We start from the raw sequence: 19875 nt of genomic DNA, 5'->3' as shown, positions 1-19875 counted from the left end.
ATTCAAGCTCAAAAAGAGATCGTTGTGCGTGAATGGTGTGTGATTGCAGAGAAAGAGTGGTGTGATCAATATGGAGGGAGAACAGCTTCTGCAAACACTGGAAGCTCGAGTAATATCTTTGCGCATTCCCTCTCTTGCTCACCACCACCTTGTTCCTTGTAGCCCAACAATAGCACTCGTAACGCACCGAATCTCACAACCCTTCCCATTTCCTCTTCGTCAACGTTATCAGCAACAGCGAATTTGAGCTTTCCTTCCACTTCCCCTTCTGCCCCCTCTCCATCCTGTTCTGTGCGATAGAGCAGCCCATTACTCCTACTTCTCAAAACCTTGATCTCGACTCCAATCTCCGGAAGCTTAACCAACGAACCGCCCTCAAACCTCACCAGATGCGGCGTGGGTAAAAAGCGGTCCGGTACACTCACCGGCCCTGCAGGACGAGTTATCGCTTGTGCATTCCCTTGCAGCCATTCCAAATAGAGCTCTTGTACTCTACTCCAGCTTAAAGTCGGTTCTGGATACTCGACCCTCTCCTTCTCTTGCTGCGGCTCTGCGATGATTGCTGCTGGAGCGAGAGTTTTAGGCGGTACTGCTGGAGGCTGTGGTGTTCCACCTCTACTAATCCCTGTTCCGCTGCTAGCGTCGTCAGAAGCGATGTCCATACTTCCTCGACCGCGCAGTGAGAGGGAAGATCCGCGGACGAGGTTGGAAAGATTGGCTTGAAGACGAGATTTGGCTTTGTCTATGGCCGCGGGTGTTGCAGTTGAGGTTCGGGATGCGGATCCTGCGCGGAGAGGGAGCTTGCGTGGTGTTGATGCGCCCCCAACATCCTGTTCGATTGAGGGAAAGGAATTAGGAGGGGGAGGAGGAAGGATCGAACAGTGTTGTAAAGCCACTTTTAGCGTGCGTCGTATTGTGATCGGTTCTAGATCCTCATTGTTCGAGCTCGCAGCAAGGCAGGTTGAAATGTTGCGTCGAGAAGCACGAGGAGAAGAAGCAGCGATTTGAGACAGCGGTGTATCATCGTCATCTTCATCGACCTCATCCCCATCCACTTTCGTCTCTCCTTCAATCTCCCCCCTCTCCCCTTCCGACCCCTTTTGTGGTGGAGGTGGAAGGTCGGACCCACAGACATCACTCAACCTCACCTTTACTCCCAATTCCACTTGCCCTCCTGGAGTTATCTTTCGCAGCGCTTCGAGTGCGTCTGGAAGAACCATCAGCTCAGTCTTTAGCTTCGCTCCAGGTGATGAGGATGTACCAGAGGGTAGGACGACAGGAAGCGGTACGACCCGACGTCGTACTAATTGGCTCGTTTGAAGTCGTCCAGGTTCACCCAAACTCATCCTCCAACCAATATCCAAGTTCCCCAAAGCATCACCTCTGATCAGATATCCTTCTACTGATTTACCCAAATCGACTCCCCCACCCAACTTCACACCCGGTTTGGGATGGAGAGTGAACAGGTACTGTCGGATATCGCCATCTGCCAAAGCCTCATGTCCTCCGTTGTTCGGCTTTAGCCACATATCCCTTGCCTCCTCCACACTTTCCCCTTTGGTGGAGTTGGGGGTTAAGGAGGGTCTATCAACACTATCCCAACGCCACCCGTCCGCCGGCCTCAGACTCAACCCCTCAAACACCAACCTCATCCCATTGGCACTAGCATTCTGAACCTGAACCTCCAACTCCACCCTCTTCCTCACACCCTCATCCGCATGATACAAACTGGCCACATTTCTCGGCTGGTGAACTTTCGTCCTAACACTAATCGGGCTTCTATCCACACTAAATTTATAAAACTTTCTAAAACTTCTCTCTACCCACCCACCTTCTGCCGATAGAGCTTTATACCCGACTGTACAGACTAACACGTGCGGCCCCAAGTCTTTTATATCGTAACCTAGCGAGGTTTCGAGAGGCGCAGAGGGAGGGAGCTCCCACACCGGCTCTCCAGATTTGGAGGTTGAAGTGGGTGAGGGGAGGATTATATGCGCAAGCTGGTGCCAGCGACCTTCAGTTTCGGAGGATCCAACTTGCATTTCTGCTCGAAGGGAGGGTTCGCGGACTGGGGAGGTGGGGGATTCGTTGCGGACGCAAAGGTATGTGCGGAAGGTTTCGCCCAGGTAGAGGGTTCCAAATGACGACGGAAGGGTGAGTAGGTTGGAGATGGGGAAGTTTGAGGAGGGGGCGTCGGGGTAATGGTTGGATAAGGGGTCAGAAGAGAGAGATTCGGAGATTCCCTTTCCAACAGCAGCTATTAGAGGGGAAGAGGAGGGAAGGTGGGAGTCGTAATAAGGTTTTTCGGAGACGGCAAGGGAAGGTGCGGACGCACGCATGACCTTTAGTGATAGGAGATGTGGACCTGCATTCTGCGATTGTGTTGGTGGTCGGAGAGGGGGTTGCGTGGTGGTGGTGGAGGAGGAGGGGTTGGGCGCGAGGGGTGCACTGCTTCCACCAGCGACTGGGGGAGGTGGTGGTGGTTGAGTTGCCATCTTTGCTAATCACCTCCAGGTTCGCTTCCGTTGATGGTGTTGAGGTGGTGTTACGAGGAGTAAAGTGTTGGTTGATGGCGAAGAAGGAAAACAAGTCAGGGTCCGGAAGGTCACCAGAAGGAGGGGAGCGTGAACCGTGCGGACCCTGAACTGTCGTTTTTTTCACGACTTCCAGCGATGTAAGTTACCGGGATCTCACAAATCTGACTCGAAGCTTCTGTGCTCACCACTCCGTATCCTCACTCTTTCTCCCTCGCTACAACGATGCACAACCACAACACTACAACTAAACCCTTGACACTTGACATTGCTAATGCATGGTCGCCATCTATACACTCTAGCATACTCTACGCTCTACAACTCCCCCTTCCTCCCCTCCATTACCCCCCTCATTCCCCAATCAACCAACCACACCCCCACAACAACGACCAACCCCACAATCATCATACTCCTCACCTGTCCCGCACTCAACCCATCCCACCAAACCTCCATCCCCTCGCTCACCACCGCTCTCCCCATCCTACCCATCACACCTTCCGGCTTTACCAATTCCCTCCTTTGCCTAATCCTTTCCCGTCTATGCTGCTGCGGATCATCAAGCTCGATCTTAAGCTTATGTACCGCCCCAGCTCTCGTATCGCTGTGTTTAACGAAAAGAGTTTGGAGTTCGGCATTGAACTTTGTCTCGCAGTCGGTGGTAGTAATGCTGAATCGTTTGTGGCGGTAGTGATAGGATGGGATGAAGATTTCCGTTATCTTACTCTTTTCGTCTTTGCCTTCCTCGCCGTCGGGTTGGGGCAGGTTGCGCCAGTGCACTTCGAAGAACAACGTCTTGACATCGAAATGCGTATACTCCTGCACTCCCGCCACTTTAACCGCATAAGGGCGAATGATGATTTCCAACCCCCTCCCTCCTCTGTACAGCTCATCATCCTCATGCTGCGCATTCCTAAAATCCGGCTTCAACTCAACCACACCCGCCGCTTTATCATCCTCATGAGTATGATCCCCATTGATAAAACTAAAATCTTCATAATTCCACCCGTCGCCATAAGCAACCCTATTGTCCGGATTGTAATTCCACAGCGTAAACCCCAATCCTAACTTTTCCATCCCACTGATCAAGGCATCCAATATCTCGTGCTGTTTGCTGTAGTCTCCCGTCTTATACGCATGGCGGGCATTAATATCAAACGGCAGGCCGACTTCACCGATAAAGATCGGCACGTTACCCAACGAAGCATACGCAAGATCTTTCATCTTGCCCAATTGCTCCAGATAGTTCCTCTTCAACCCTTCCGCTCCAAAGTATAGCGCTTTAGGTAAAAACATCCCCCTGCTGAGCCCTTGTACATTTACACTCATAAACGAGTGTATCTTTCCGAAGAGTATGTTCAGATCGTAAAAGTGCGGAGCGTAGACAAAGCCTGCCTCTCCGCCCGGCCGAGGGGTGTCGATTAGGGTGCGGGTGGAGTACTTCTGCGATAGTGCTGCGGATTTATACTCGGAGGCTAGAGTTGCATCTTCCATGAGTTTCGTGGGGATCCAGGGCGGGATGAACTCGTTCGGTATCGGTTCGACAAATGTAAACAGGTTGCAGTTAGAGCGGTTCCATCGATCCGAAGCCCGCCGGAGGAAAGGCGCAAAACAATCACGATACCACTCAATCCTGCTCCCCTCCCTCCCCAACCGATGATCTTTTTCAAAGTAATCATACTGAAGCACAACAGGTACCGACTTTGTTTCGTCCCATTCCCACACCCCATGCTTTCTCCAGATACATCCTTGAGGGTCAAGCCAGCATGATTTCCCCTTTGGATCCACCTGCGTCTTGTGCGAAACTCGAGTTGGGAACGGCCATGATTTGACATAGTACTTGACCTCTTGCTTGTACCCGCTACCCAGCGCCAAAGCTTGGATGAAAGAGGGGTAGTGGCCGATGTGTAGATCCGTATCATAGTTCCAAGAATGGAAATCGTGCAGGTTGATCAGGCCTCGATGGGGCTCATTCATCGGTTCGAAGCCGAGACAGGCTTCTAGTTTGCCTAGTCTATCGGCAAGCACCCCAAATGCATCGATGTAGGAGGATTGGAGGAAGGTCTGAATGCCTACTTCCTCGCCATCGGTGTTCTTGACTTTGAGTCTCGGGGCGAGTGCATCACCCGCCCAGAACAGAGTGGCCATGGTGGATGCGGCGAGTTTCTGGTAGCCTGAGGGCCATAGGAATGCTCCGCTCTCCTCTTTCTTCCCCTTCCCCACCCCAAGAGTCCCTTCGGATTCTCGCTTGCCTTTTTCGTCAACACAATGCACATAAGCAGCTCCAGTCTCACTAAAACTTTCCATCCTCAGCCCTGCAACTTCAAACGTCCACCCGGGAGCACCACTTCCGCCGCTAAACCTACTCCACACATCTTGATGTGCACATACAAAGCATTGTAACCCGTATTCCGCCATGGTCTCTAACAGCTTCTCCAAATACTCCACATATCCCATATCTACATCTTCCTTCCTCGGTCCGGCGTGTGAAATAGATTCCCAAGTAACGAGCAACCGGATCAGTGGGAGACCCCAGGCACGGAGACGAGCAAAGTGTAGAGGTGCTTCAGAGAGGGCGAAGGGTCTACCAATGAAGGATACCGAGCGATGGGTTTCGTAGAATCCCTCATGAAGGTGAGAGAGGCCATTGGGAGAGGTGGGTAGTTTCGAGGATCCTGCTATGTTGACTCCGTGGAGATTGAGGGTTCGGTTGTGGGAATCGATGAATTGGCCGTTAGATATGCGGATGCCAAGGGGGCCGAGAGAGGTTGAGGAGAGATCGTGTGCTGCGTGTTCGGCCTCCATTCTATACTGTATTGCTCTGTGAAGGAGGAGAGGGGGGGGGGGGGAAGGTGAAGGGAAGAGAGGTGTTTGGGAGGAAAAGAAGAGGAAGAAGGAAAGGGGAAGATGTGATGAAAGGTGGGATGAGGAGCGCACAAGCCACTTTCTGTCGCCCTGAAGTTACTTATTTTTGGTGCGATTTATTTCACCGATTTAATCGGCCATTTTTTCCCGACTGCTTTCTCCGCTCACAGCGAAAAATGTCGCTGTGTAACCTCCACATTCCCGAATGCCGCTTCTTCTCATCCTTACCCTCCTCCGCCTCCCATCCATCTTCTCTCTTCACCTACACACTATAGAATACCTCATGGACTACAATCCCAATGGTACCTCCCGCAGTATCAAAATGGCTACCGCTAGCATCAGACCCATTCCCACCAACCCACAAAGCAGGTTCGGAATTTGAAGGCTTTTTCATCCGGTTACAATCGCATTCTGGTCGTTCCCACATCCCCCAGCCCCCCTCCAATCCCTCTCAACAGCAGCAGAGGAGGCCTTCGGCGGAAAGCTCGCCATCACGTATTACACGCCTTACCAAATCATCCCCACACGCACCAGGTCTTCGAAAAGGAAATCGCTCCTCCTCCCCCTCTTCTAGCTTCTCAAGTTCATCCAACGCAGAAACCCCTTCTCCAACCCCACCCTCGCCTAGAACCTCACAACAGCTTTCCTCAGGAACCATCTCACCAAAGGCGAGAGCGTCGCTGTCGATGTTGACGGATATAGATCCTGTTTTTGCTAGTCCTGAATCCCTCCTTCCCCCCTCATCCACCACCGTTGCAGGGCCAAGTGTCATCCCAAACCCATTCACCAACAAAGCAAAATCAACAGGCGATAAGGCCGGCCTGTTACCTACCTCATCACCAGGTGATTTGATTCTGGTAGTGTGCGAGTTGCAGTCTGCACCAATAGATCAGAGGATATGTATTTATCTGAGGTGGATTGTGCATGGTGAAGAACCTGCCCTCTACCAGAATTTACATAATGAGGAAGGGTGTGGGAAGAAGGGGGAAAGGTTACCGACCAACGCGGAAGGGAAGCGAGAAAGTTTTGAACTGGCCAAATACATTCCTTCCTGGCAGCTAAAGTTGGGGGAGAAGGTGAAGGTTGGTGCTGTTCAGCCGTTTCGTATCGACCTCGCCTCTACCTTGGATGACGGGATGGACTTGGAGGGTGGGTTGGGGTTTATGCAGGTTACTGAGGAGGGAAATGTTATCGTCGATCTTACACTTCCGAATCCAGCGAAGGCAGGTGGGGGGACTAGGGTGAGGGTGAGAAGTACGAAGCATTCCCCCTGGCACCCGAGCCAGACCAAACAAAGGGGTGCGATGGGTGGAAGCGGCCCGGAAGGATGGATCCAACACCTCGGCCTCCTCCTTCCATTACACTGGTATGTTCACTCGACCTCTGCTCCAGCGTTGTTCTCTATCGAACATATTTCCCTTTCACAGGGGCAAAGAGGAGAGAACGAAGCGGGGGAGCTGGAAAAGGCAGTAGCAGCAGGACGAGCCTCGCTTCATATAGAGAAGAATTGGGGACAAGCATTTCCATCCGGTTGGATGTGGTGTCATGGTTCAACACCCCTCCTAGACCCCTCCCTCTCTCCCACTACTACAGCCGTAGAACCTCAAGCAAGAGTCTCGCTTGCGGGGGGCAGCATCCTCGGCCTCACCGCTTTCCTTGCCGGTATTTATATCCGTAAAGAAGGGGCAGGGGAGTGGGATTGGAACTTTACCCCTCCTTTCGCTCTCGGCCCCCAATTCTCCCTTGCGTCTCGCGCGGGGAGGGTGCATACTGGCCCAGGTCTTAAAATGACCCGCAATTTTCCCAAAAAGTCGTTTAAGCTCGAAGTATGGGATTTGACAAGATACGCATCGATCGAGGTGAGGGGAGATGAAGAAACGTTTGCGACCCAAATTCCAGGGCCTTGTAAATGTGGTTGGACTCCCGCGTATTGTCATCATAGCTATAGGTGCCGGGCGAAGGTGGTGCTTTATGAGAGAAAGAAGAGGGCATTCTTGGGGTTGCTGGTGAAGGTGGTTTGGTGTCCAATGAAGACGGTGAAGGCGGTGAAGGAGTTCTGGAGAGGAGGAGGCGAAGAAGGGTGGAAAGGGTTGGGATGGGAGAAGGTGGTTGAGGTCGAGTTGGCGGATAGAGTTGCGTTGGAATTCGGGGGCGATTTTGCTTACTGAGATTCACACAGGAATGTTGGGAGGGGTAGGGATGGTGTAAAGACTGGCTTGGGATTGTTCTAAAATGAATGAATGACTGTATTGTATGCTAATCTTGGAGCTGTGGAACCTACATGTATACTAATCTACCGAGAAAGCAAAACACATTGAAGGTGAAACGCATCGTGAAGCTAAGAGATGGTAAAAGGCTGGAAAGACCTAGGCGAAGTTGCAGCCTGACCCGTGGATGGGCGATGAGGAGACTTCGGAGGCCTTCTCGGTGGAACATTGGTAGAGTTTCTTCTTCGTTTACCACCGAACTCGGTAAGGGTCTTTCTCTTGCTCACCCACATCTCGGCTTCGCTGTCAGTTGTCTTTTGCTCTTCAGCAGCTTTGGGTAGGTCAAGGAGGCTTTTCGATAGACGCTTAGCCTGCACATGTAGCTGAGATTGCTCTTGCTTATCCTCGTTCCGCGTGACATGTGGTTCGGAGGACTCGTTAACCGAAGCACGAGACCAACGCGTGTCGATGGAGGAGCTTGAGTTGCGTCTGAATCTTTGCCACTGACCGTTGGACTGGGCTTGAGCAGTCGCAAGATGTTGTTGATGGTGGCGGCATGGCATCTCTGAGCTGGTCGCGGGTCGAGAGCGATCGAAAGGAGAGAGAGTGCGGGGAACGTCGAGTTGGCGCGCGTCGCTGCGCAGACGGTCGACAGCTGAGGCTGTGCATGGACGTCGTGGCGATGTACGACTAGCTTTTTGTGCTCGGAGCGAGCCTCCTCGACCAAACGAGTCAGGCGTAGTGGCGTTTATATCCTCCCTGGGCATTCTTTGCAGCGCATGCCCTCCCACAAGGCCAGGCGATCCACGATTGGGAGAGACACGAAGATGAGGCGTGCCAGAAAGTGTTCTGGCTTTTTCGTAGTGCAGTCTTGACATGCTGTTGCGGATCTGTCGATGCGCGCCAGGGTTGGGATCGTGCGGGAGATCGAGCAGCGCCTGACCGATCCCGAATCCTGCATCATCACCTGTGACCATATGGTTGTCAGGCGATACGGGCATCAAGGGGAACGTGGCGTTAGCTGAGGGACTGTCGGTTACATCGTTTCGTGTGTCGGAATGAATGGTGCTGAATGACCCGTCGTGGTTAAGAGCGTGGATGCCTCGAGGCCGGAAGACAGCCTCGGGCTGGAGGACAGGGCGAGCACTGTTCTGCGACATGGTGAGGGTCATGTTGAGCGTCTCATCTCTCCTCTGAGCGCGTTTCGGTCTGTATACGCGATCCGGCTGGTCAGCAGCAGGGGCTTGATGACGCTTCTGACGGCGTCGAAGCATTACAACTACAAGAGCGGCGATGAAGCCTAGGAGGGCAACACCTACGCCAATGCCGGCATACTTGGTAGTGTGGTCGTGCACAGCGGATTGAGCCTGCGAAGAGGGCGTAGACATGAAACTAGTGCCTGCAGCAGAAAGCAAAGTAGACGGCTTGCACGTCGCCGGATTGCCAGGCGTTGGAAAGCTGAACCAGTCAAAATACATCAGAGGCTGACCTGCGGGGATGGCACTCTCACCGGCTACAGGAGTGAGAGTGGCGGTGTGGTTAGCACAGGTGAGGCCATCGAGGTGGAAAGCCTTCTTCTGCAGTGCCTCTTTGTCTCGGTTGGGTGCCGATGCGGTTGCCTCATCAGAGCTGACCGAAAAGGGGTAAGAGGTGCCGTTCTTGAGTGTGAGCTTCAGACTGGTTCCAGTAGCCTTGTATAGCATGCCAAGGGTCAGCGAGTCGCCCGAAAAGCGGAATGTAATGTAGGTATCAGTGCTGTTACTAGAGATGGCTGAGCCCTTGTAAGCGAGGGCATCCTTGACGACGACCCATGGCGATCCGGGTTTCAGGAAAGGCTTGATAGAAGGCGAGAAGGTGATATCAGGGTCGGTATCGTCGACACGCGTTCGCCCTTGAGCTCCTTCAACATTTTCGAGGTCAACAGCTGCTGCTCTAGCGAATAGTGTAGGAGCCATCGCGAAGAGGGGCAGGCGAAGAGCCTCGTCACCAACAACGACGAAGAAAGAGAGAAAGGATGGAAGGGGAAGGAGAAGAAGAGGAGAGAATCAAGATTTCAAGGGGACAATGAACGGAAACTTGAAATCGACAAGCGACTGGATTATATACAGTCTGCTCGCCCCACCATGAGCTGAGCACGCAAGCACTTTGCCTATAAGGCTGGGGGCAAGTTTGCCGCTGGGGGGGGGGCTACGAGAGTCGTCCCACACTGTTGGCGAGTGCCGCTGAGTATCGGATGTTTGGTGGGAGAGAGCAAAGATCGAGGATGACTTCATTTCAGCTCGGCCTTTTGTCTGTCTCGCTGTGGCTTTCGGTGACTTTCCGATGCTCACACAACCACGAGTGGGAGCAGGTCGGAACGACCGATGTACAAAGCTGGTGCAATCTCCACACAAGTCCCACCATCTTGACTGCCTATCTGCAGCCAACGGTGGCGTAGCGGCACAGCCGAACACAAGCTGGTGCACCTTTGCACTCTCTCACACACACACGCTCTGCTGCATCGTCGGCGTAACCGAAAGCGTCACTCAGGCGAACAAGACCTATAAGAGTCGGCGTTTCCTACGCTTTCCATTCAGCCATTCGGAAGGAGCCGGTAGAATCGAGGGTAGACGTGGGCCAGAAGGAACTGAGAACGTTGTTCGCTCCCACGATCTTTATCGTACGATTCAACTTGTGAATCCGAAGGTTCTCGTTGTAAGCAAGCTCGTAGACGTTTCCACACCACAAAGCGTATTCGCAGGCCCATTCTCTCAGACTTGGTCTGCAGTAACCAAGGCAAAACATTTCATGCCGTTGTTCGAGGTATTTTCATAACATGGGCGAATACTGTTGGCTTGGCATGTTTAGCTGTGATATGAAGAGCCACACACAACGGCGGCAATTCTTGAATCTTTGTTACAACAATTGTCAAAATTCGCCGCCTTGCTGGTTCGGCCAAATGCGACTTCCGAACTCTAAAAATTTGCAAGATTTCGTTGTGCAGGCGGAAAAAAAAAAAAAAAAAAAAAAAAAAAAAAAAAAAAAAAAAAAAAAAGTTCAACCAACAAGACCCTTGCTCACCTCTCTACATCCCACACCGCCGCTGTTTCAACACCAATCCTCCTTCTAGCCACCCAACCACCTCGATCATCCCAAATTCACCTCCCTTTTAACCCGTCTCCTCACCCATCTCACCTCTCAAGCCAGAGCCACAGCCAATAAAATACATTTATATATATAAAAATGCGTCAACGAAGAGCAAAACTGTACCGCAAAATGCTCCACCAATATCACCTCCAGTTCGGTTTTCGCGAACCATATCAACTTGTCATCGACGACACCTTCTCTCTTGCCCTTTCCCGCTACAAGATCTCTGACCCGGTCCATCAATTTGGCAACGTTCTCGTTTCTAAAAAGATCAAACCTCTAATCACCCAATGTTCGATGCAAGCTCTCTACGCCCTGGGCAAACAACACCAATCCACCATCGACATGGCTAAACAGTGGGAACGAAGGATGTGCAACCATCGAGAGGCACTGCCCACCGCTGAATGCATCAAGCAATGTGTTGGGCCCGAGAACAAGCACAGGTATATTGTTGCAAGCGAACAGGGCGAGTTGAGGAGAGATTTAAGGCTCAACGTGCCCGGATTGCCTATGATGCATTTCACCCAGGCAGTGATCGTTTTAGAGCCCATGTCTGCGTTGACGAGGAGTAAGATTGAGGAGAAGGAGGATACCAAGTTGAGTTTGCCGGCTAGTGAGGCTGGCTTATTCAAGAATCAGCCGAAAGTTGACGTTGATATCGTGGATGGCGAGGCAGAAGCGAAGGAAGCGGAGGCAGAGGGGGAGACCGCAGAGGCAGCGAAGCAAGGTGAGAGTACACGGAGAAGGAAACGAAGAGCACCTAACCCCTTGTCTATGCGTAAACCCAAGAGCCCTCGCTTGACAATGGAGGAGAAGTTGAAGCGAGAACAGGAGCTCAAGAAGCAAAAACAGAGAGCTGCGGCACGGGCCAGGATGGAAGCTGGTAAACTTGGATCTGCTGATTCGACTGCCGATGGTAAGGCTGGTGCTGCTGGTGGAGCAGAGGGCGCAAGGAGGAAACGTAAACGTTCCAACAAGTCTAGCTCCACCGCTACTTCTGCTCACAAGGTGAGTCAAGGGGAGAAGAAGGAAAACACACAAACATTAAAGTCTGCCAAGCCTAAGGCAGATGCCAACGGCGCAGCAACAGCGCCCACTCCAACGGCTGAAGGTGCTCCGCCGAAGAAGAGAAGATCTCGAGGGAAGGGCAACTCTTCCACCAACGCTTCTCCTGCGACGCTCGCATCAGCGGCTGCCCCTGCTGCCGAGAGCTCTTCCTGAGCTTCTCGACCTCGACCTCGACCTCGACCTCGACCTCGACCTCGACACTGTCCTTCAAATGCGCTCCAATGTAGCTTTGTTCTCATCATTCTGTACCATCATACGCACATTCAGCCATTCTTGCATTCAAGCAATCCAATTATATTGCTTTTCTATCCCAGCTTTGCTATCATGCCTTGACACTCCGCAATCCTATCCCAGGTGCTACAGACCCCAACCGATCCGACAAAGCCGACAATTGTCTTAAAAGCTTCACCCTTGTCTGCGTCTGCAAGTGTAACTGAACCTCCGGTTGTTTATGGTAGGGTATCCAAGGTCTTCCAATTCCCCTCTTCACCCCATCCTCCTTCTCTTCACCCTGTCCACCTTTCTCCGCTTTACTGACCGGCATCAAATCAACCACACTTGACATGGCCAGCGTCGTTAGTGCGTTTGTGTAGATCTTCTTCGCTTCGCTCCTCATCCCGCCTCCACCAACGGCAGCAGCAGTAGTAGTACTGGTGCGAAGAGAAGCACGCTTGACAGGCTCGCCAATCTTCTTTGTATCGCTTTCATCACCGCTCTTCCCACTCACCTCCTTCTCCGCCACTGTTGCGCGTTTTCGGCGTGTGAGACAAGGTAACGCTTCAATGCTCTGCAACAAGGTGTTACCCTTCAACACAGCATTCTCATTCCTAAGATGCTTCAGTGCTCCTTTCAACGCTTCCAGCTGATCCACCAAATAGCTTGTCTCCAGACTGCTATACCCTGCCCCAACATCCACTCCTCCATCCTGTACTCCTTTCCCACCAACACCAACCACTCTTTTCTCCACATCACCCATCATCTCCCCACCCTCGGCCGGAACAGCAACAACCTTTGCCTTCAACAAATCGTTCTCCTTCTGCAAAGCCTCGATCTCAGTCTGCAAAGCGTCATTCGCCTCTTGATATGCTTTCGCTTGCTTTTGCGTCTCTGCTAGCGTCATACGAATATCAGAATGCTGATCAACCTGCGCTTTCGACTTTTCGAGTTGCTTTTGTAAACGCTCAATCTTAATCGAGCTTTCTTGCAGCGCTTGATCGCGAGCTTTGACCTGGCGGAGGAGATCACGGGCGTCTTCGCTGAGTTTAGCGACTTGTCGTTCAAGTTCAGGGTTTTGGGCGCTTTGGGTTTTGATCTCTTCTGAACGTGCGAGCCATGGTCCGGGACCGTCGATTCGGATGACATTTCCTTGCTCCACGATGGCGCTGAGCACGGTCTGGATGGTGGTCGAGAGATGAGAGGTGCAGGAGAGGGGACCCGACCACAGATTGACGTCGGCTTTACCGAGTCCTTCTTCAGTCGCTTCAGAGACTATGTCGATGACTTTGTTGATCTCCAGCGTAGTTTTGGAAGTGCGCACTTCGCTGACGTAGGTTGAAACTGACTTGCAGAGTTGGGTGGCGAATGTGACTAGTTGCGAAGTAAGTCTGCCGAGCGGCGGGAGATGCATGATAGCTTCCATTCGCACTGCTTCGTCATTCTCAGCGAGACTGAGTAGTCTGCGTAGCACTTTGCGAGTAAGCACCTTGGTGTTGCGAATGCGATTGATGAGTTCTTGCAGCGGGTCGAAGAGGTCATCTTCGATATTCTTCCCGCCCATCTCCCACTCGACGTCGTCATCGGCGTACAGCTGAGCCAGCTGCTGTTTAGCATATCCAAGTGCTGCGATGAGTGTATCGAGATCGTGGTCAATAAGATTCGCAGATCCCACCTCCTTCGCCGCCAGATCACTATCATTCTCATCCCCACCCAAAGCCATCGTAAAGTCTTCAAACTGCTTCACAAAGCGACCGAACTCCAAACCAGCTTCCAACTCCTTCAGCTCCTCCCGTCTTAGCGCGACAATAAACGAATCAATCTTGCGCTCAATCGCCATGTTCTCCTTGTACATTCTTCCTCCACGCAAAAACACCTCCGTCGGCGCCAATTTCAACACCGCAGCAATCTGTCTCGAAAGCGCACTAAAGTGAGCAATCGAATGACGCATCTGACAAACACTGACCATGGTCTCTGGCACCACCCCCGACAAACTCTCCTGGATATCATGGTTGGTCTCCACAATCGACTTGATCAACTCCGATTTCACCGCCATACGACGGAAGAACAGCAAGCAATGAACCGCATCCGCATCCGTCGCAAAGTAAGCACTCGGCAAGTATGAACGTGCCATCTCCAAGTGCGAAGTGGCCTGCGAAGCCTGCAGGCGTCCAAGCTCCAAATCGATCGTCTTAGCCTGACTCTTCAGCGCACTTGACTGAAGCTTCAGGTTGAGATTGAGCATCGCTTGATCCGCCAGATCTTGGCGTCCTGGTCCGCCTTCTCCCCCATACTGGGCTTGTTCGGCTTTAGCTGCTTCCAGCTCGTTCTGCAGGTTCGAGACCAGCTCGCGGAATTGAGCAAATGTGTTCTGATAATCGACCGCGTTGTTTTCGAGTCCCTCGTTGCGCGCTTGCAGATCACGAATGCGTGATTCGCAAAGGTCGACTTCTTCACGGAGTTCCTTTTCGTTGATCGTGTGCTGCTCTTCGAGTTCGTTGTTGATCTCGGCGATGGTTTCGTGCTCTTCGATCTCGTCTCGAAGCTTCTTGACAAGGTCGCTCAGCTGAAGGTTGCGTTCTGTGAGTTGCTCCACCAGATCCTGCGCTCCAAGAGCATCGTCCAGCTGAAGCTTAAGGTCTTCAATCATCGACTCTGCATTCTCCAACTCGGGGAGAAGGGAGTCATTTGTCGAGTTGAGCTCGATCAATTCGGCATTCTCGCGTTCGAGTTCGATGATCTTGCGTCTTTGCTCGCCTTCAATTTCGTTGGAACGGTCTCGCAAGTCACGCAGAACGCGGCGCAGCTGGTCATTCTCGCGTTGCAACAGATCCGAAGCGGCAGAGTACTCGGCGTCCGCATCATCGTCTCCTTCCTCTGCTTCTTCGTCACGCTCGCCGTCATCTGCTCCATCTTCATCCACCTTGGCAGCGCGCTTTCGCAGAAGATGCGGATTCAGATGCTTCTCCAGCGCTTGAATTTTCGCATTAGCAGCTTCGAGCGACAGAAGATGTTCCTCAGCTTCCAATGCAGCTGTCTCAGCCTTCTCCTCTGCCATCTCACGATCGAGCGTCAGTGACTCCAGCTCATCGTTGAGCCGCGAAAGCTGGCGCTCAAAGTCATCTTTCTGCATGGCCCAATCCTTTTCGAGTTTCTTCTGATCCTTGAGCTCCGCTTGCAAATCTTGTACTTTGGCTGTAAGCTTGGGTGCAGCAGCAATTGACATTTCGGCCTCCTCCTTGAGCTTCTCAAGCTCCGCGATGCGGTTTCGCTCGTCATCGCGCTTCTTTTCGAGTACGCGCACTTTGGCACGCAGTTCTTCGACTTGCTTCTGAAGAGCGCCGAATTCTGCTGAAGACCGAACGGCTGCGGTGGAAGATGATGGTTCTACTAAGCTCATGAAGTCGCGTGTCGACTTGTTGAGCAGCTTGGTGGATCGTAGTGTGGAGTCTGCAACCGTGTCGTCGCCTGTGTCGGGACCATCGGGAGATATCGTCAGATCAGCTTCATCTGTATCACCAACATCTTCATGCGCACGACGGGAGCCGGGGGTGAGGTGAGCGGCAGACGGCGAATCAGTCGCAAGAAGGTCCTCGTCATCCTCTTCCTCGTTGTAGTCGTAGGCACTGTTGTCGTCCTCAAGATCCATGAGTCGCTGTGAGGCGCTTGTACGTCCCGAGCTGATAGCGCTTTCCGCTGAGCTCCTCGGTCCCAGGCGTGATGGTGCAAGCGAGCTGCCAGATCGAGAAGCAGGGCCAGTCGCGCTACCTGTGCGTGAGATAGGAGCAGAGGCTGCTGCGGCACGAGACGCTGAGGCAACACTTGGACTCGACGTAGCTGTTCGAGCGCCGCCTGCCAGCATAGAAGGGCGGCTGGCGGGGACCGGCCGGAGACCTGCTCTCGCAGCTGATGGTGTCTGTGGTTTCGCCGATGAAGAGGTAGCAGCCAGGGGCCGAGGGGCTGTACGTGCTGCGCTGGACCCGACTGCCGGCGTCCTAGTGCTTGGAGTGACGCCAGGTCTGACAGTTCGTGTCGTCGCTGCTGGTGTGCTTGGCGAACCCGTGCGACTCGCGAGGGAGCTGGCTGCGGCTGAACGTGCAGAGGCAGAGGAGACGGATGTTCGGCCTGTGACAGACGGTTTGACCGGAGAGCGGACTCCTGTCGCTGGCTTGACTGGAGAGGCAGTAGGTGCAGATATACTTGCTGCTGTTGGCGGTCGTGATACTGATGCTGAGGAAGTAGCACTGGCGACGCTGGCTGTGCTGGTGCGTCGAACTGTAGATGGCCGGGCAGAGGGGGCTAGACTGGTACGTGGGACTGGTGCTCTGGCTGGTGTAGCTGCCACACTTTTGCGTGGGCTGAGTCGTGCTGCTGCCGAGGCCGACGGTGTAGATGTAGCGGCAGGCGCTTGTCGTGCTGGAGGCTCGTCATCGAAACTGTGCATCTCCTCTTCCGGTGACAGAAGATGGACCTGACTGGAGCGAACAAAGACTCCGTGACCATCTTCGCACTCAAAGTATCGTTTGCCCTGCACTGACCCATTGTTTTTGCCGTTGGGATTGTCGAGCTCAATTCCGACCCATACGCCCGCGGCGAAAGAAGTCTGACCAACAAAGAGCACTTCACCATGACCGAGGTTGGAGACCTTGACACGTGAATGCAGATGCAACGGCTGCGATGCAGCGGAGGGTGTCCTTGGTGTAGCCATGATTACAATGCGAGCTGAGCCGAGTGGTGATCAGCCAATGAAAGTTGGAAGGATGCCTAGGACGAGTTGATCAGGGCGTGCTGCATCGCTGAACTATGAGCTGTGTCTCCAGAAGACAGAGCATTAAGGACTTGCTCAGTGGGTCATCCGTGGAAATGCAAAGCTGGCTACTGTTCCTTGAGGTCTTGCTGGAAGGTATGGTGTAGCAGACGATATGATGGTTGCAATGCAAGCTCGGACAACAAAGCGAATGGCCTCGACTGAGCAAAAGTGACTGGAAGCGAGAGGAAGCGCGTTGCCTGTGTTGGTCTGTGTGCGTTCAGTCGAATTTCAGTGGGGAAAAAAAGGTGGCAGCAGAGCAGCAGTGCCACGCTCACACGCGTTCAAAGAACAGGTCAGACACCCATTTCACCCTTCTCAATAGCTATGCTGATCTTCAGGGTCGAGCCTTAGCTCCTTGCAGTTTCCTTCACCAAGTCTCTCGAGCATGTCTTTCGACGATCATCAGGGCTCATCTCGCCTTACAGCGCTCAGCTCAAAAGAAAGTGTGCTCAAAGCGTCCAAACCGCTTCAAAGGGAAAGGCTTGCGCAATGAGACATGTGATTGCAGTGCTTGTATGTTCAGATCTATAACATCACAAGCTAGAACAGGTAGCGACACTCCTCGCTGCAAGTATCCGAGGAGCTCAAAAGGTGAAAGCAAAAAGGGAATGTATTTGCAGCCAAATTTAACCGATGATCAGCTTGTTCTCGCCGTCGTTGAAGTCATATTCGGGCACCTCAAGGTTGAGAGGAGCAGGACCCTTACGGGCACGTCCCGAAATGTCGTAGTGTGAACCGTGGCAAGGGCAGTACCAGCCACCATAGTCACCAGCCTCACCGATGGGTACACAACCCAAGTGGGTGCAGACACCAAGCATGACGAGCCATTCTGGTCGCTTTGTTCGGTCCGAGTCCTTCTCAGGGTCACGGAGCTTGGAGACATCGACGGCGTTGGCCTCGTCAATCTCGGACTTGGTGCGGTGACGCACAAAGACGGGCTTACCACGCCACTTGATGATGGCGTTCTTGCCCTCGGGGATCGAGTTCATGTCGACCTCGACCTTGGCGAGCGCAAGCACATCTGACGAAGCACCCATAGATGACAGGAAGTCCGAAACGGTGGCTTTGGCACCGGAAGCGGCGATCAAACCCATGGAGCCGACCATGAAGTAGGAAAAGGCCTTGTTGCTTTCAGGGGTCTTGGTGCGGTAGCCGGAGAAGTCGGGAACCTGATCAGGCTGGGTAGCCTGGAGGCATCGCGACGAGGACGAGAAGTAGCGGGGCTGGCCAACGGTGGGGAGAGCTGTTGGTCGTGATAATGAGCGAGGGTGGCATCAAGGTAAGAAACAAGAGGATCAGAAAGTCAGCGATCCAGGTTATTTACACCAGTATTGAGAGAGCCGAATGCCTGCTAGATTGTCACTGCCAAAGTTTTGCTTGTTGATCAGAACCCGGAGTGTCATTGGGTCTACCATTAGAGTGGTCGATCATTAGAGTGGTCGAGAGACGAATAACAAGATCGAAAGGACTAGTCCAGCAGGCGTTCTTAGTGTCCTAAGCTGGAAGAAGGCAGAAGGCAGGCTAGTGATGGGTGCGAGATGATACTTACCATTGACGCCAGATCGTGCGCTAAGGACGCCGTTCGAGTTGCGGAGGTTGGATGCCCATCGGGGAACCTGGTGGGGGTCAGATCGAAGGGAAGGGCCATGTCCGTGAGCGTGGGGGCCGGCAGGAGCACGGGCGGCAAAGTTGATGCCAGCAGCGACCGGGGTGCCGTTGTAGGCGGTAGCCGCGGTAGGACTGCAAGCGGCAGAGAAAGCGTTGGACGGATACGCACAAGTAGGATAAGATCAAGTGAAACAAGGAGAGATGTTCGAGGCGGAGGACGTAGGAGGTGTGCGATAGTGATGTCGGGAACCGTCGGTGATGTGAGAAAAAGAAGATGTAGTATGCGGCGGATGGGAAGGTAGACCAAGTCGAGAATGCATGTTCAGCGTGAGTTCGAACGGCAGAAGGTGCGACCAATAACGATATGAAGTTCGAAGCGATTGTAAGGTTGTTGAGCAAGATGTATGGGCAAAGGAAGATTAAAGAGTCAGTAATGCTATTGATGTATATCATGTATCGACATTGTTGCAGCAAAGACGGAGCCAAGAAGGCGACTTTGGCGAGAAAGACCATCCAGATCCGAGCTTATCGTAGCTGTTTGATGTTTGTACATCAAGCATGCCCTACTAAAGTCGAACTTAGGGGCGCGGATCGCAGGACAGTCTTTGCGACATCTTCACTGCTGCTAGGAGATGGTTCGGATGCCTGGAAAGATGCGTTTTGTATCGAGTGCTGGTGCAAATTGTCGATGTTGGATGCAGAGCGTTAGCTACGTACGGAAGGTTGACGGCCTTGCGAAAGACGCCGCGAGCGATAGGAGCAACCATGATGATGAAGATTGATGAAAAGATGACGATCCCGACGAGTGGTGATGAGGAGGTGGAGATCAAGAAGCAGCAAGTGATGGCATCAGCAACCGACTCAATGACCCAAACCGCTGATGGCGATCACACTCACACCACTTGCAACTCTAACGCCTGTGTGGAAATTCCAACTTGGGCTGCTGAGTAGAAATCGAACCCAGAATCAATTCTCTGTCTCTGTCTCTGTCTCTCTGTCGCGCCTCTTTTGGCAGGCTGATCGCTCCGTTCAAATTGGCGACCAGCCAAGAAGAGCGCGGAGAGAGAGCCCAATTTGCTGACTGACTAATACCATTTGTCTCTTTTGACACGCAAAGGTCGCTTTTATCGCACGAGACATTTGGCCTGCATTCAAAATTGCAAGCGTCGAGCTAAAGAGCGCGAATACAAATCCAAACCTTTTGCTCGAATCCGACTTTCGCCTTGCACACAGCGAGGCCCGGTAAAGACCGGGACTGCTGGAAGAAATGACAATGTGATGGATACTGGAGTAGGTCATGCTGACAAATCCAAAAACAGGTTCCAGGTCTGAGAGCAATGGTGGCTTCTGATTTGACGCTAGTTAGCCGGCCAGACACAGGCAGCCTTGTTGGTGCATTCGTGGTTGTTTCTCTTACCCCAGCAGGCATAGAAACAGAACAGAACAG

At 52.8% G+C, this 19875-nt stretch overlaps 7 protein-coding genes across 7 annotated transcripts; 2 read left to right on the top strand and 5 right to left on the bottom strand.

Moving 5' to 3' along the window:
* Positions 1-65: 65 nt before the first annotated feature.
* UHO2_05028 (uncharacterized protein) lies at positions 66-2495 on the bottom strand (the record flags this gene model as incomplete). Its single annotated transcript, XM_041557559.1, has 1 exon — positions 66-2495. One exon carries the CDS (start codon positions 2493-2495, stop codon positions 66-68), a length of 2430 nt encoding a protein of 809 aa, XP_041413493.1.
* Positions 2496-2849: 354 nt separating this feature from the next.
* Positions 2850-5336, bottom strand: UHO2_05027 (uncharacterized protein; the record flags this gene model as incomplete). Its single annotated transcript, XM_041557558.1, has 1 exon — positions 2850-5336. One exon carries the CDS (start codon positions 5334-5336, stop codon positions 2850-2852), a length of 2487 nt encoding a protein of 828 aa, XP_041413492.1.
* Positions 5337-5695: 359 nt separating this feature from the next.
* Positions 5696-7564, top strand: UHO2_05026 (uncharacterized protein; the record flags this gene model as incomplete). Its single annotated transcript, XM_041557557.1, has 1 exon — positions 5696-7564. One exon carries the CDS (start codon positions 5696-5698, stop codon positions 7562-7564), a length of 1869 nt encoding a protein of 622 aa, XP_041413491.1.
* A 170-nt stretch (positions 7565-7734) lies between these two features.
* Positions 7735-9558, bottom strand: UHO2_05025 (uncharacterized protein; the record flags this gene model as incomplete). The annotated part of the gene is made up of 1 exon (XM_041557556.1): positions 7735-9558. The coding sequence occupies one exon, from the start codon at positions 9556-9558 to the stop codon at positions 7735-7737; it is 1824 nt and encodes a 607-aa protein (XP_041413490.1).
* Positions 9559-10825: 1267 nt separating this feature from the next.
* On the top strand, positions 10826-11950 carry UHO2_05024 (uncharacterized protein; the record flags this gene model as incomplete). The annotated part of the gene is made up of 1 exon (XM_041557555.1): positions 10826-11950. One exon carries the CDS (start codon positions 10826-10828, stop codon positions 11948-11950), a length of 1125 nt encoding a protein of 374 aa, XP_041413489.1.
* Positions 11951-12119: 169 nt separating this feature from the next.
* On the bottom strand, positions 12120-16718 carry UHO2_05023 (uncharacterized protein; the record flags this gene model as incomplete). The annotated part of the gene is made up of 1 exon (XM_041557554.1): positions 12120-16718. One exon carries the CDS (start codon positions 16716-16718, stop codon positions 12120-12122), a length of 4599 nt encoding a protein of 1532 aa, XP_041413488.1.
* Positions 16719-17446: 728 nt separating this feature from the next.
* Positions 17447-19195, bottom strand: UHO2_05022 (putative ubiquinol-cytochrome-c reductase Rieske iron-sulfur protein; the record flags this gene model as incomplete). Its single annotated transcript, XM_041557553.1, has 3 exons — positions 17447-18063; positions 18370-18560; positions 19146-19195. 3 exons carry the CDS (start codon positions 19193-19195, stop codon positions 17447-17449), a joined length of 858 nt encoding a protein of 285 aa, XP_041413487.1.
* Between the last annotated feature and the right edge of the window lie 680 nt (positions 19196-19875).

This window comes from Ustilago hordei (genome assembly GCF_900519145.1).
Source record: "Ustilago hordei strain Uho2 genome assembly, contig: UHO2_contig_11, whole genome shotgun sequence".
NCBI classification, from domain to species: Eukaryota; Fungi; Basidiomycota; class Ustilaginomycetes; order Ustilaginales; family Ustilaginaceae; genus Ustilago; species Ustilago hordei.
Note: the sequence above shows the minus strand (reverse complement) of the source record. Positions and strands in the feature narration are given on the sequence as shown.